At 44.9% G+C, this 15,216-nt stretch overlaps 1 protein-coding gene across 1 annotated transcript in view; it reads left to right on the forward strand.

The window, feature by feature from the left end:
• Positions 1 to 14,805, forward strand: part of LOC142576052 (uncharacterized) — a 158,885-nt gene extending 144,080 nt beyond the window's left edge. Inside the window, exons 4-5 of the mRNA XM_075685971.1 lie at positions 2,128 to 2,398; positions 9,473 to 14,805. Of these exons, the coding sequence (XP_075542086.1) occupies positions 2,128 to 2,398; positions 9,473 to 9,502 (301 nt within the window). The 3' untranslated portion in view covers positions 9,503 to 14,805. The remainder of the gene's footprint in view (positions 1 to 2,127; positions 2,399 to 9,472) is intronic.
• The last annotated feature ends 411 nt before the right edge of the window (positions 14,806 to 15,216 follow it).

Raw genomic sequence — 15,216 nt, forward strand, 5'->3', positions numbered from 1 at the left:
ATAATTCTGCTTTGTTTGTTTTTTTTTTTTGTCAGTAGTAGTCGGTTTATTACGCAGCTGATCACTTTTCATAGAACTTGTAGCTGAGCTAGTTGGTAATTCATCGTTGTAAGTTGCTTCAGACCGCAAAAGAACACACTCACGTGTACCCACACGCACAAACACCCCAAGAAAGGACGTCAGATATGTGTGATGGACTGTCGTCTATCACACATATCGGGCGTGTACGGCTGACGAAACCTTTTAAAAACAAAGCAGTAGGGACAAAGCCAAGACATCACTAACAACAATAGTCATAAATTGTTTTATGGGACATTAACAATTACAGCCAAATAACTAACATTCATTATGGGCGCATGTTTCTATTGCCTAATCGAAGCCAACTGATCAGTGCTCAAGACACCCCGCTTACTAACGTTACTTTATACCGGTCTTGCAAGAACCGCCGGAAATGTGTCTCGAATTCTAAGTCGAAGGGGTACTTATTGATGAAAGCTGGGCTAGTTGGAACTTGGTTCCAATGATTCAGGGGGAAAAAAGCATATCAGGAGAGCTGACAAAAAACGGCAGGACTAGAAAGACGCTGCCAGCCTCTTTGACTGGTGTTACCTGCATTGAAATATGCGCCCTAGAAAGTGACGCGGCAAACTTCTTAAATGCTCAAATATTGGCGCATGCGTCAGACATGTCACGCACGTGTAGCATACAACCGATGGCATAGATTGTCGTCTTGTGTTTACTTTTTTTTGACAGAGTGATATGAGCACTGCTTACACAATTTGTCAGACTTCTTATTCATGCATTAGGTTTCGTGTATCATGTCTGCATTTCTCTTTGTACTTTGCTAGAACGCGTGCTGATGAAAAAAGTAGTGTATTGGCATCGCTTTTAGTGGTATGCCAGATGACCGGACCCCATCGTATAAAATATATACATCCCCACCTCTCTCAAGGCAATTGAGAAATACCGGGTTCCGGCCGAAACGATAACATTCATTCAAGTGAACCTTGTATTGGCTCACAAGTTTTGGTAGCGTTGTGGTCACGCAAAAAAAAAACCCAGTTGCTCCCAGAGCAGAGCAGCTGAGGGAAAGAGCAATTTGATGAGATGACAGCTGCGCCGGCGCCGGAGCGTGAGCCATTAGCAAGGACTCCAGCTGCACAGGCGCGCGCTCACGCTACGCGCGCAACTAATCAGAGCTTTTTCGCTTCCGCCGGGGAGGTAAATGGCAGGAAAGGGTTTCGCGCGCGCTGCGCCGGCTTCGTTTCCGTTCAGTTCATTCTCGGAAAACGGATGGGACGGCCACGCGTTGTGCGTTCCCCCGAGGAACTGGCAGCCTTCGACTGGCGGCGGGAAGAACTCGCCCGCGAAAGGGCTCGCCGTCGGCACGCCTATCCAGCCGTTAGAGCAGTCCGAGCCTAGGCAATCCGACACCGTTACCTGTGGGTTACTTAATCGTGACGAACGTCAGGTACACGTAGGACAAGCTCCGCTTACCCCCACTTCCGATAGGGGAATGTTTCGTCATTATTTAAAGTGCTTCAGCTTTTCAATCATAACGTTGCGGCAACCAAATACATCTTTCCATATATATACACTAAAGTAAGTGAGTGAAAGAACTTTATTGGAGGTCTGACGAGGACGCGAACTCGCCGCGCATCCGGCTATAGTCCCCCGTCGGGACCGGAGGCGCGGGCACGCCGAACAGCCAGGATGTGCTTGTACAGAGCAGGGCTACGCAGAGGCGGGTCACACTCTTCCTTGCTGAGCTTGGGGTATCTCGACCCGCACTCCCGCAGCATGTGTGCTAGAGTGGAGATCTGCCCGCAGGAAGGACAGGCGTCGTCGCGATATACGTCGGGATAAGCATCGTCTGGAACTAGAGAAAATGGATCAGTTGTGATGTGCGCATGCGTGACTGTTTGACAAAGCGGCGGTTTCCCAATGCGTGCGAATTTAGTTGAAAGCCCGCGCTCGCGTTGCTTCGTCTATAGTTCTATGTCTTGCGTACTGCGTTGCTTTATTGACGATGCTATGCGCGAATTGACCTGCCCCTTGCACAGTTTAAATATTACTCTTATGAGTGTATTATCCGCCCTCTCCCACCCATGTGCGGCATGGACGCAGGCCGAAGAAGCCTCCGCCCGCTGCGATGAGCCGCTCCCTACGCGGCGACGACCCCTGCATGGTGAACGCGGCCACCGAGGCCCTGCTTCCGCTGCTACCGTTCGGGTCGCGCGCGGCGGGCGGTCAGCGCGGGCAGCCGGGAAACTCCATGGCAGCCGCTCTGGCAGCGCACCACCAGCAACACCCACCCACCGTCACCATGGTGACGCTCAAGGACGGCGACAAGACGGTGTCTCTACCGTCGCTCACCGTCGACCACAACTACCCGCAGGTGGGTGGTGTCCTATATGGCATATGCAAGATGGGGGACTAGAAAAGAAATATCACGTGCCTTGATTTGCTTTTCTAGAGCGGGGCTATACGCAGAAGCGAATCCCAATCACGTGCCCGCGACCGGTCCGGTGGGCTAGACCTGCCGGTCCCGACGTGGGACTAGCCGGGTGCGCGACGAGTTCGCGTCCTCGCCGGACCTGCAATAAAGTTTCTTCGCTCACTCACTCAATATCACGTGTCTAAATGGACAGTAAATTACTACAGACTGGTAATATTGCTTCGAAATTCTAGTTTGGTTGATTTTGCTGTATGAGCTTGATTATTAGCAGAAAAAAGAAAGGTCAAAGTGGTAATTTTATTTTTTGCGCCGAATTTCTCAGCGCCAGTACGTCAGTGTGACGTCACGGATTTCAAAGTGTTTTCTCACATTTGGATCTTGTGGCGCGTTAAATGTTCTCGAAACTTGCAACCTTCGGTGTTTGGCTCCTTTTATGATGCTATATCGGTCGTCTTTTCTGATAAAAGAATTAACTAGACTCGACCAGATGCCGGGAAAATACAATCCATGACGTCAGGACGCGCTCGTGCGGGAACTTCAACGTGGCGTCGCCACCGGTCTTCGGTATTAGCGTCTTTCTTGGCTTATACCAAGCCGCCTCTCATGAGAAGAGTGGTGCTTTTGGTATCGTTCGCCTGTTCCCAGGAGCGGGCAACATGTGGCAGTCTTCCCTGAAACGCTGCTCTCTACAGCTGACGGCAGGCGGCGACACAAGTTTATGTTGGCGCCGTCGCGGCAGCAACTCGCATTCCCATAAGCGCCAGCAAATTTGCTTTGTTTTCTTCACAACCAGGCAATTAACTGTGCCAAGTGTTATATTCAACGAAGTTGGCGCCAAAATGCGATCATTCTGCAACATTTGAGCAAGAACAGTGAAGTGGTGAGCGCAAAATCATTTTTACAACGCGCGCAGCGTAATATTCAGGGCCCTGCATACCTGGTAGCGAAGCTTCCATAGAAGCCCATACTTGAAAAACATGGCGGTTCATCGGTGGCGTGGAGTTTCTCACTATAGTGTTATACTGAAAAAACTCTGTGATCGGTAGTTCACGGGGCTTAGTGCCATCTGTGTGAGGAGGGACCATTTCTGGAGGAATAAAAAATAATTACGCCATATTTGTTATAAACAGAAGTGACGTCATTTTGATCTCAAAGGCGCGAAATTAGTTTTGGTGGCCTGCCATTAGAGCTGTATGTTCATATTGCCCGCCTTTCGACTTGATGCGCGTCCCGGGCTTTCAGCGCGGAAAGCGATGCAGTAAAAGGTCAGCCGAAGGGGTGTCGAAGTCGCACCCCTGCACAGGATGTACTTTCTTTGGAGTCCGACGAGAACTTTTGGTGCACCCGCCGTGGTTGCTCAGTGGCTATGGTGTTGGGCTGCTGAGCACGAGGTCGCGGGATCGAATCCCGGCCACGGCGGCCGCATTTCGATGGGGGCGAAATGCGAAAACACCCGTGTGCTTAGATTTAGGTGCACGTTAAAGAACCCCAGGTGGTCAAAATTTCCGGAGTCCTCCACTACGGCGTGCCTCATAATCAGAAAGTGGTTTTGGCACGTAAAACCCCAAATATTATTATTATTAGAACTTTTGGTGCAGAGTGCTAGTCCCATCGTCGGACGCCAAACCCGTTGGCCCGCGCAGTCGCACGAAAGCAGATAAAGTAAATAATTATCTGGCGGTTTTAACTCACTGCTTTTGACGCCATCAAATTCACACAAACGTCGACAAGCAAAACAAGACAATGTGTGAGGGGGGCGCATAGTAACAGGTGAACTCTACGAGCGCGCCTTTCTGCATACTTCAAGAGATGCATTGCATTGCAAGTTATAGCGGCGTCAACTCTATGGTGGGCGCTGAAGAAAGGTATTTATTCGTAATGATAAAGTAAAATACAGCTGTCTTTTCTTTTCTTGTCACGCGCATTTAAAATGAAATAGGAATTTTGTTTTCCGTGAATTAGACTGTCTCGTTTTAATTAAGAAACGCCCTTCTCTTTCCCAATGTTTGTTTCCTTCTCACACAACCCGCCGTGGTTGCTCAGTGGCTATGGTGTTGGGCTGCTGAGCACAAGGTCGCGGGATCGAATCCCGGCCACGGCGGCCGTATTTCGATGGGGGCGAAATGCGAAAACACCCGTGTGCTTAGATTTAGGTGCACGTTAAAGAACCCCAGGTGGTCAAAATTTCCGGAGTCCTCCACAACGGCGTGCCTCATAATCAGAAAGTGGTTTTGGCACGTAAAACCCCAAATATTATTATTATTTCCTTCTCACACAGTAGCGCTTCAATCGCTGCTCGCATAACCACCCTTGCTGATGTTGGTGACAATTTGTTCTGAACCGCATTTCGCCCGAAGCTTTTCGGCCTATTTGGATCGACCTTGTGCTGCACCTGAGCGCAGCCAGAAGAAACGTGTGCAGCACTGTTCTTTATTAAGGCTTTAAGTGCCTCGTTGCGTGGTGATCTTGGTGGAAACACGGCAAGCGCAAAAGGTGGGGCAGAAACCCGCGTGACCTCCGAGCGAGGTGCGTGTGGAGAGGGGAACGAGCGGTGCGCGCAGACAGAAAAACACGTGTTGCTTCACCCACGTCACGCGGCGGCGGCGGTTGTGCCTAATGCCCCTCCATCCACTCGTCAACGCCGATTTTGCAAAACGTGTATGGAGAGGCTTTAGTTGTGCCGACAGTTGACTGCGAAGCGAGAAAGCCAGCGACGAAAGACGTTCGCCCAGGTGCTAGCGGATTGCGCTGTAGGCCACGGAAGTACGCTATGGTAGAGGATGCTCGCCAAGCAAGAAATGACGCGCGCAGTGGCGGCAGCAAGGCGTTATACTGCGAGCGCTGCTTTTCCCCTGCTGAGAGGATGTAACGTAATTGTGCTCGACCAGTGTTACGCACTTGCAGCACCTACTGGAGACAAGCATGCCGCACCTTCATGTAGTGCACTAAGTGCTCACATGTGTCGTTGAGGGGGTCGGCCTAAAAGTGCCACGCGTGTACTTCACACTACGGCTAGTTATGTCTGGTCCTCGATTGTATAACTTAATGCATTACCAAGTGCGCAGCAGGCTGTAGCCTTCAAGTGCTACAGAGGGTGTAACATGCTGCCGAACTTTTTGTTATTATGCCAATGAATCGATCAACCACATGGTAGTTTGCTTTAATTGGTGTAATAATTCTTCATGAGCAACGCAATTATGCATCGATCCTTATTTGTACACACGGTCAGCAAATATTGCTCTTGACGGCACGTCAGGCATTTAGAGACCACCTTTAGTAAATTACTATAGCTTACAAGTGTCCGCCAACCTTCATACGATGCCATCATTTTACGTGCGAGAAGTATGTGGGCTGGAGTTTCTGTAACATCGACAATTAATTACGCCTCATTACTCATTCAAAAGAAACACTAAATCAGTTTAGTATAAAAAAAACATTATTTCGAAACTCAATTTCGAGTCATTTGATAGAAAGAAGGTTAAGGACTAGACAATAGAGGTTATCAGAATGTTCTATAGTAAGGTATAGTGAGCGCAGAGTTTTTAAGAAATGAAACGCAGGCGAGACAGATGACGATTATCTTCGTGAGGACAACGATGCGCCCCGAAAGAGTGCCAGCTGTTTTTGGGTTTACTGTCACAACACCTGCGTGTTATGTACCACGTGCTCATGTATGAAAGTTTATTTCCATCTTGTAAGGTACAGATCTTGTAAGATACAGATGGAGAGGTGGAGGAAAAAAAGCTGTCCATTGAACAGCTTGACAAGTCCCCCATCCCTCATTTGGACAGAAGCAGCATCAGATTCTTTCATTCAAATATACGCATGTATACCGTACATACATATTATTGCACATCATATACATTACTCAAGAAGTCACGAAGATCATCAAGGAAAAATACACATATAATGGTCATAGAAGTATTACAAATCAATCACATACATCAGCCGGAGCTCATTGAGAGACGAAGAGAAGAGATTGAAACCAACCGAATTGTAATAGTTTAGGAGTGTGGGTAATGTATACCTCAGACACTGTTTCCCATAGTTTGACCGTGGTGTCGGTACTGTCCAGTCTTCAAAGTGTCTTGTGCTATAATGTGGTGGTCTAGTTTGCAATTGGGCGAGTTTATGCAGATTAAAAATATTCTTATTGACTTCTGCCTTACAGACACGACTTAATCGATATTTGTACAGATTATACGCTGGAATTACCCCGGTGTTCATGAAGAAAGTTATTGTCGATGCAGTGTAGGGAGCATTATATGTATGTCGGAGATATTTTTTCTGTACTAAGTGAATATGCTCTAGATTGTTGGATGTCGTGTTTCCCCACACTAACTGACGATAGTTCAAGTGTGAATAAAAAAGGGCATTATATAGCAAGAGTTTAATGCGCGCAGGAAGAATGTACCTTAGTCGGCCTATTACACCTGTTATTTGGCTCAGTTTGATTACAACATTTTTGACATGATTATCCCAAGACATGTTCGCGGAAAAGACGACACCCAGACATTTGAAATTCTCGACTATTTCAATACTGCGCGAGTTTAATTTAATATCTTGATGCAGAGGTATATGTTTATGTTTCGGCTTAAATATAACTGCTTTCGTTTTGCTCTCATTTACCTTCATTAGATTTAGTTTCGACCATTCCTCTAAGGATTTCATTGTACTGTTACATTGTTTAATTAGAGTATGGATGTCATTACCAGCGAAAAAAATACTGGTGTCATCTGCATAGATGATAAATCTTGCCTGAGGGTTTATGTTGACGATATCGTTAATATAAATATTAAAAAGTATAGGGCCTAAAATACTTCCCTGGGGCACTCCGCTATGGACAGTCCTGGCTTTTGAAGTAAAAGTATCTATTTTAACAACTTGGGCTCTGTTGGAAAGGTAGGATTTTATAAGAGATAGTGACTGTCCTCGTATCCCATAATTCTGTAATTTCTCCAGCAAAATATTATGGTCAACTAAATCAAATGCTTTTGAAAAATCTACGAAAATACCAACAACAATTGCTGTTCTCAAACTCTGTTAGTATATATTCTTTCTGTTCTAGTAATGCTAACTCGACTGATTTGTTCTTACGGAAACCGTATTGATGTGGTGTTAGCAAGTTATGTTTTTCAATGAAGTGTGTCATCCTTGGACACAAAATTTTTTCGAACACTTTTGAAAACACGGGTAGAATGGATACCGGCCTGTAATTTCCCAGATCATGACGATCTCCTTTTTTATAAATAACAGTAACCTTTGCAAACTGCATTTTCGCCGGAAAAATTGCTGATTGCAAGCACGTGTTAAAAATATGAGCGAGTACTGGGGCAATAATGTCAACCACGTGTTTAATATGGCCAACTTGAAGACCGTCTATGTCACAACTGGTGCTATTGTTCAAGGCTTTTATAACGGATGCAACTTCATTCAGTGTTACAGGATGAAGGTACATTGTGTTGTCATTATGAGCGCATACGTAGTTACTAGCCTGAGAGGATAGAGACCGAGTGTTACCGATACTTGTGAAAAAATCATTAAATGCGTCAGCGAGCTTAACACCGGATAAATCTTTGCCATTAATGTGTAATTTCGTTAAAGGCCTGTGTGAGTGATTTCGATTTAGGAGAGTGTTCAACCTCGACCACAGCAAACTATGTTGACGACACTCAATGTCCAGCAAAGATGAATAGTATACTGTGCGTGCGTGTCGCAATTTTTTTGTTAGCCTATTGCGATACTTTTTGAATGCGACAAGGTCATCGGTTGATCGTGTCTGAAGGAAATGTTGATATAACTTGTCCCTAATTTTCATTTCAATGAGTAATTCAGGAGTAATCCATGGTTTCCGCGTTTTCTTACTTTTTCTACGTGTTCTGAAAGGGAAGCTATTGTGGTATAGTTGGGTCAGCGTTAGAATCATCAAAACAAATGGTAGTTGGTGCTTTGTGTTTATGTATGAGTACACTTTTTGCACGCCTCCTTTCCAGCCCAAAAACAATGCCGAATGAAGTTTAAACATTGACGTGTTCGAAAGACCGAGAAAATGAACCTTTTATTGATTAGAACAAAGACAAACAGCTCACAGGAAAATGAAAGAAAATGGCGGCCGAACATGTGAAGCGTGCAGCCTCAGGAGCCAACGTTTCGACAAGAGAATGTGCTTTTACCGGTGCCCTTTGTTGAAACGCTGGCTCCACGCTACAGGCTTCCCTTGTTTGGCCACTGTGGATCATCTTTAGTGACTCGGTGACTGATTCGATGAATATGCGACTTCCTATTTTTTCTAGTAGATGTGGGCGAATATCAGCTTTCTTTCGAATACGAATCGAATACGACTAGTATGTAAGCATCGGATATCGAATTTAATACCAGTAAAATGTAAACGCATACACTTAGAGCAGGAATACATATTTCGGTATAATTAGGTACCACGCTTGTACTGAGTTGTGAGAAAAAGACAGCTCAGTATCAAGGACAATTAGGATCAGTTTTAAGCATAAAATTGCTAATTGTTATTAAAAACGGCACGAATAGCCTCTTAACACCTTTAGATCCGGGTTGCAAGCGAGCCTTCCAAGCATACGCGTATGCAGCCGCTGGTTGCCAAAAAACTATCAAAAGTTGGAAAATAAGAAAAACTAAGAAGAAACTGATGAAGAACTTGTGTGCCGTCATCGCATGTACAAGGGCCGTTGAAAAAAGAAAGTCACTGGTTGAAGCGTAAACGATAGAACTACTACGTGTCTAGACTGCCAAATACACTGAATAACTGACTGCAAGCATACATCACGGGTTGTCAAGTACGCAGGCTTCCGCCCTGAAACTGAAAAGGCAAAAAACAGCTTGCTGATTAGTTTGGATATTCAAAAATGCAGACTAGTTTATTTTCGAATGCAAACAGGAGTAGTTAGTGCGTAACATTCGATTTGCATTCGAAACTTCTCATATTCGCCCGACCCTATCGTCTAGCGCTCTCTAATAAGGCGACGTCTCTCAATATCTTTCCAGGTGCTGTCTGAGCTAGTCATGAGGCTGTGATCGAATCAAGAGGTGAACTGAGCACCCATCGTTTGATCCTGCATCGTCGACCACGGTGTGTCTCCATTGCTCACCACCAGATGGCACGCTTGTGTCGAGGCATTACAGGCTCCCACCGTCCATTTGCGCGGAGTCTCGGATTTGTCCTCTTCGCGAGGACCACATCAGTCCTCGACAATCGATTCTCGTGATTGAGAGAGAGAGCCTCGTGGGAGCCTTGCAGTTTTGCATCCATTGTGTGCACCAGAGCTCTTTAATCGCCAGACTGCCAGACTCGCTGACTCGCGCGTGTTGCTGAAGCCGATTATGCCATTGGACCGTGAGGTAATCGCAGCTATCGCTCAGCAACTATGTGCTGATAGCGAAGCCGTGCGTACGATTACCGGCCGCAGCTGTCTCATTGTAACGAAAACTGCGCAGAAGCCAAAAACGCGCAATCGTGTATTTATGCTTTGAGATGTTGCAGACTGAGAATTTCCAGGTGGTCTTAAATTAATACTAAACATACACCTACTACGGCATCCCTCAACGCCCGGGTCATGTGTTCCTTTGGTGCGTCAAACCGACTAAATCAATCAATCAATCAATCAATCAATCAATCAATCAATCAATCAATCAAATTGATCTGTGCTTGAATTTTCGCAAATCCTGGCATCATCTTTGATTAGTAACATGAACTGGCAACAAGCACGTCCTGTTAATAAGAGAACGATAAGACATTACAGGTTTCTTGCTCATATTGGATCACATACGTCTGCCATTTCACCATTCTGGCAACTTTTTGTATTAAAGAACTCTGATGCACACAAGGTCTCATTCCCGGTGCGTCTGGAAAACGCACCTTTCCTTTTTTTACGCCTTAGGCGTTCCCTCTTGTTGAATTGTAAATGTTATCCGGTGATTCGGGACATCAAGGTGTGTAGGTATCGAAAGAATCGCAGAAGGAAATCAACGTTGAGACACCGGTGCTTGAATAGATGTAGTGTTCCCTGACGAAGTCATTATCGACCAACAGTTCTTAGAGTAATAATCATTCTAAGCCGTGACATTACGCTTGCAGTGTTACTCGATGACTTTATTCACTGTGATTAATTATTGTATCTCAAGTTTGTCGGAGGATGTTTTGGGCCAACATCGTGTGCAATAGCCTCTCAACTATTGCCGTAAAGTACGATGCTCAGTACTTCCGTGAGCATAGCTCGTAACTTAAAATAAAAATAAAGAAATGCCGCTCGTCTTCGCTGTCAGAAAATAGAGACGAGTTCATTCATTCATTCATTCAAATAACTTTATTCAGTGCCCTGCGATTTGGTGGCGGGTTCCGGGACCCCGCCTAGGTTTCGGCCAAGGGTTGTTGGCCTTTACCGCAACATAATGAGAACCGAAAGCAGAAACGAAACTTGCTTGTTTTAAAATTTATAGCGCGATTTCGAGCACCTGTAAGGTTTCGCTAAGTTCTTATTAGCTCTAGTTTTGTAACCATTATAAAGACCACATGTGGTCGACAAAGATAACAAAAACAACATGTATTTGTATTGGAAAGTTACGCTTGCCTATGAGGTGAAGGCAATTTATCAAAGCGGCGTTGGTATTTTTTGCAAAGACTATTTTCGTAGCAAAGTTCAGAAAATCTAACAGGTATTGTAGCAGAACGAGAGATAGCCTGTAAAAAGTGATTTTATTATATTAAAGAAATAATTTCGTTTTGATTTTATACATCACCTTTTGCTATTGGTGGCTATCATAACTATAACTATGACTCATACCTTCGGGGAGCCATTATCGACGAGGAATGAGTTTTTGCAGATTCCGTAGGTACCTTAATTTACATTATGAAACTTACGTATTGAAAACAGGCCTACCTGCTCCAGCTGATTGACGAATCCTTTTTATTTAACAAAATGCACGTAAGCAAATTACTGTTGACAATACGAGCTAATGGCTTTGTTCAGGTCCCCTTTAAATATGCTCCGACTTTTCTTTCTCAGATTTACATTTGATCCTCTCATGATCGATGCCGTCCAAGCACGTAGCAGTATTTTATGGTAGCAAAGCAGCAGCTCGGTGGAGTTGGCTTTCTTGCGATTCTTGACACATCACTTTGACTTGCTGATGAAACTCGCAACTGTGTCAGTATTATCCTTTACATGCCTGTAAATATCAGAGGAAGTCATTTGTGTGTTTTGACGTGTTGCACAAAACCAATGTCCATGACACTGATCGTTGATAATGCACTTAGTTAAGCACTCCTTTCCTCTCTTCCATTTTGTTTTTAATTTCTATTCACATTTTACCTTTCCCTCGACTCTGTACTTCGTCTGCTGTTATACACGTCCTTTGAAAAGCAAGATGTCGTCATTTGCTTAGATCGACGTTATTGTGTGTGTGTGTGTGTGTGTGATATCGATTAACTCAAGCTGCTAATTGAAAATAGAGGCACCAATCAATCTTAAATCAGGTGGTTGTTTATTGTTTCATCGTGACTTGATGGCGATACGTATAATGGCGCTATAAGGGTGCGAGTCACATACCGTGGTAGAAATGTGCAAGTACCCGGACGCCCATTTAGTTGCCGGCCGCGGCTACTCGATTCCTAAAATTCTTGCCTACTGGGCCTTCGTAGCACTATAAAGAGACACTAAGTAAAAACAATAAAGTGAACATATGGTCTTTTTGTTTTCGTAAGAAAGGCGGAATTTTTCGTTTTAGTAAAGCCCACCATTTATTATTATTCTTGGCTTACACCCAAGGACCCGCGTCCTGACGGGAATACCTTATTCGACAACATTCTTTGTAAAAAGGAAATTCATTTGTCACCGCGAAGATATATTTCGAGACAAACACGGCCAGAGCACATTGGTTGTTTCGTTCGTTGCTGTGAACTTGCTTCTAATGCGCTTCGCAGAGGAGAATGTTAAAGTCAGCGTAGTACCAAGTTAATTGTTAGGGCCCTCTGTAGTTTTTGTTGGAGAAGGCAGAAAAGAAAGAGCATGCACTTCTAGAAGGGAGAAAGTATTTCTGGTAGTTACGCGGCAGAACACCGCCATTCCATTAATTTGACTGCAGGAATGAACTGGTTCAACCTCGGAGGTCTCTGCTCAGAAAATGCAGAGTCATTCCTCTCGAGGCGTACCGTGTTTGGCCACGACCTGCCAAGGAAGCACTGAAGTAGTAGCGAAGAAGGACAACCATGTAGCAACGTTGACGATTCTGAGCATGAAATTGGAGATGGGCGATATAGCCAGCCACTTGCCACATATATACATGACGTTGCAGTGCAATACGATAAGCGCAGTTATGCCTCCTACATTGGCTCTACACTTTGCGCCAAGGAAAAAAGAAAGCTGGACTGGACATATCGATCTGTGCGGTGTTATATCGTGGATGCTTCTAGAAATTTAGCGAGCACTCTTTCGTTGTATTCGTATTTCCGGTCCATGCCCGGTATACGTTGGAGGACCTCGGCTACACCTTCTAATACGGAAATTATTCTAATTATGGAAATTACAGAAATTATGCACAGCCGTTGCTGCTGGCTGCTTTTATGCTGCTCTTTCAGGATTCCTTGTTAGGTCGTCGACTTCAGTGGCAGCTTCAAGCTCTTCGCTGAAAGAGCTTCGTGGAGAAGCTTGCCAACATGGTTGAAAATCGTTGTGAAGCTGTAGAGATAACTATATGGAGCAGCAAGCCGGAGGTAATATTTGCTGGTGATGTACAGTGTCGCTAACGGTACTTACGCGATGAGCTCAGGCGAACTTGTTGAAAGCGAAGCTTGCAGTACTATACTGCAGGCATGACACGACATGAAAAGAATTTTATGCGAACCCTGAGGAACTGAGATCTAGGGGCACTTGTTCATTTGTTTCCCCAAAGTCTCCAACTGCATCGCACCTTTTCTTGATCCTTCAAGAAGTTTCAAATTTAAGCTACCACCTCTTGTAGAACTCGATGCTTTTGAACTTTCTGAATACTGTGACACACTGCGACGCTGTCTCGATCGACTTTAATTTCTCTGCGAACGTTCTGCCCTAAAGAAATCCACACAGAGAGAAAAAGTGGTGATGTTTTAAATTTGGAATCTTCAGACGAAGCCGGTTCCTGTGCGCACACCATATTGCACGCGCCGAGAAGTCTCGGACGAGTCTCCCGGGGTGCCTTTCTTTTTTTCGCTGGCAAAAAAAAAAAAAAAAAATTCACGACGGCATCGAGACAAAATGAGACGTGATGGATGGCAGCTTTTGTTTCAATCGCTTGCAATTATGTAGGATACAACCAGCATATGAAATGGCAGCCAGTCATTGCAGATCGCATAACACCACACAGTACTAAACACGTGATTCTAAATCTTTGCGGGCTTTCGTACAGAAAGTCTGCTTTGTACAGTTACGAATGGTAAAGCAGCGCGAACGACATGGACCAATTTGCATGGACGAAGGGAAGACGTAAGACACGCCGGCGCTGTCTCTTCCTATCTTCCGTATTTTTCGCTGCTGATTTACCATTCTTAATGCCGAACCATCTAAAGCCCGAGTTTGCATCCTGGCCAACTCATGTTTTATACAAAATAACTATTAAAAAGAATTATCTAACAAAATATTTCATGGTTATTTTTGGTACGGCTGTCATATACTTAATCGATTTCGGCAAATTAATTAATACGACCTACGTTCGTGTCGCCCCTGTGGTCGTGTAGATCAATCAACCGCTTTGGAAACGCGACGACATGCGCCGAGCTGCAAGCTATCAATTTCGAGTCGACCAGGACCGGGGTTTGTCGAAGTGCGGTGGCCACTTAGCGAGAAAAAAATTTTACTATGCGGTAAGAAAAATCGAATCGATCAATACCTCCCCGTCGCCTTATGTGGTCGTCACAACGGAACTGCACGCGGGTCTGTTGAAAACGAAAATGCTGCGCCTTACCTGCCTTAATGACAAGGAGTGTATGTGATCGTCTCAGCTATAGGATCCCAACATATTCAATGCAGATGTGTTCCGCACAGTTTCTCGAACGTTGGTTTTTGACTCCTAGTTCTCGAGAACACGTCGTTTATCTGCACGAATTGTTCGCACTTTTTTTTTTTTTTAGTGACAGCATCAACTTCCCTACCCGAACATGTCTGCTTGGCATCCATGTAGCTCATGAGAAGTGACGTCACTTGACGTTAGTGTGTTATTGTCTGTTAATTCCGTTGTCAAAAGCTGCTTGTGATTTTCGTTGTTGACTGGTTGTTTGAAAAGTCAACCTTTACATGTTGTCGTTCTGTAACTGTGGTTTAATAAACGGGGCCATCGAGCTTCACGTTTCCTGTCTCACCCTTTCTCACTTAGACCTGCGTGACCCTGTACGAAAGACTTTGAGTGTGAAAATCTGGGATTTATTTTCCTTGCGTTGGGGCTCAAAATTATGATAGCGGGAAAAGAAAGAAGACGCGGACAGGTGAAGAGAGATACACAGGACAAAAGAAAAGAACATGGCGTCAACAACGTTTGACGAAAACGCAACCACGAGAACCACGGAGCGACGTACGCCTTTCATTTTCTGTTTTCTTTCAGTGTAACAGAAGAACCACATTTGCAGGTTACCATGAGGTTCGAAACTAACCAATTTCAACGTGCACGTGAAACGCGCTTTCTCGCATATTCACATTACAACATACTATAACAAAAAAGTAATCACACCGAGTGCGGCGGCTGCACATCTAATGTCACGCTGC

This window comes from Dermacentor variabilis, chromosome 3 (assembly GCF_050947875.1).
Source record: "Dermacentor variabilis isolate Ectoservices chromosome 3, ASM5094787v1, whole genome shotgun sequence".
NCBI lineage: Eukaryota > Metazoa > Arthropoda > Arachnida > Ixodida > Ixodidae > Dermacentor > Dermacentor variabilis.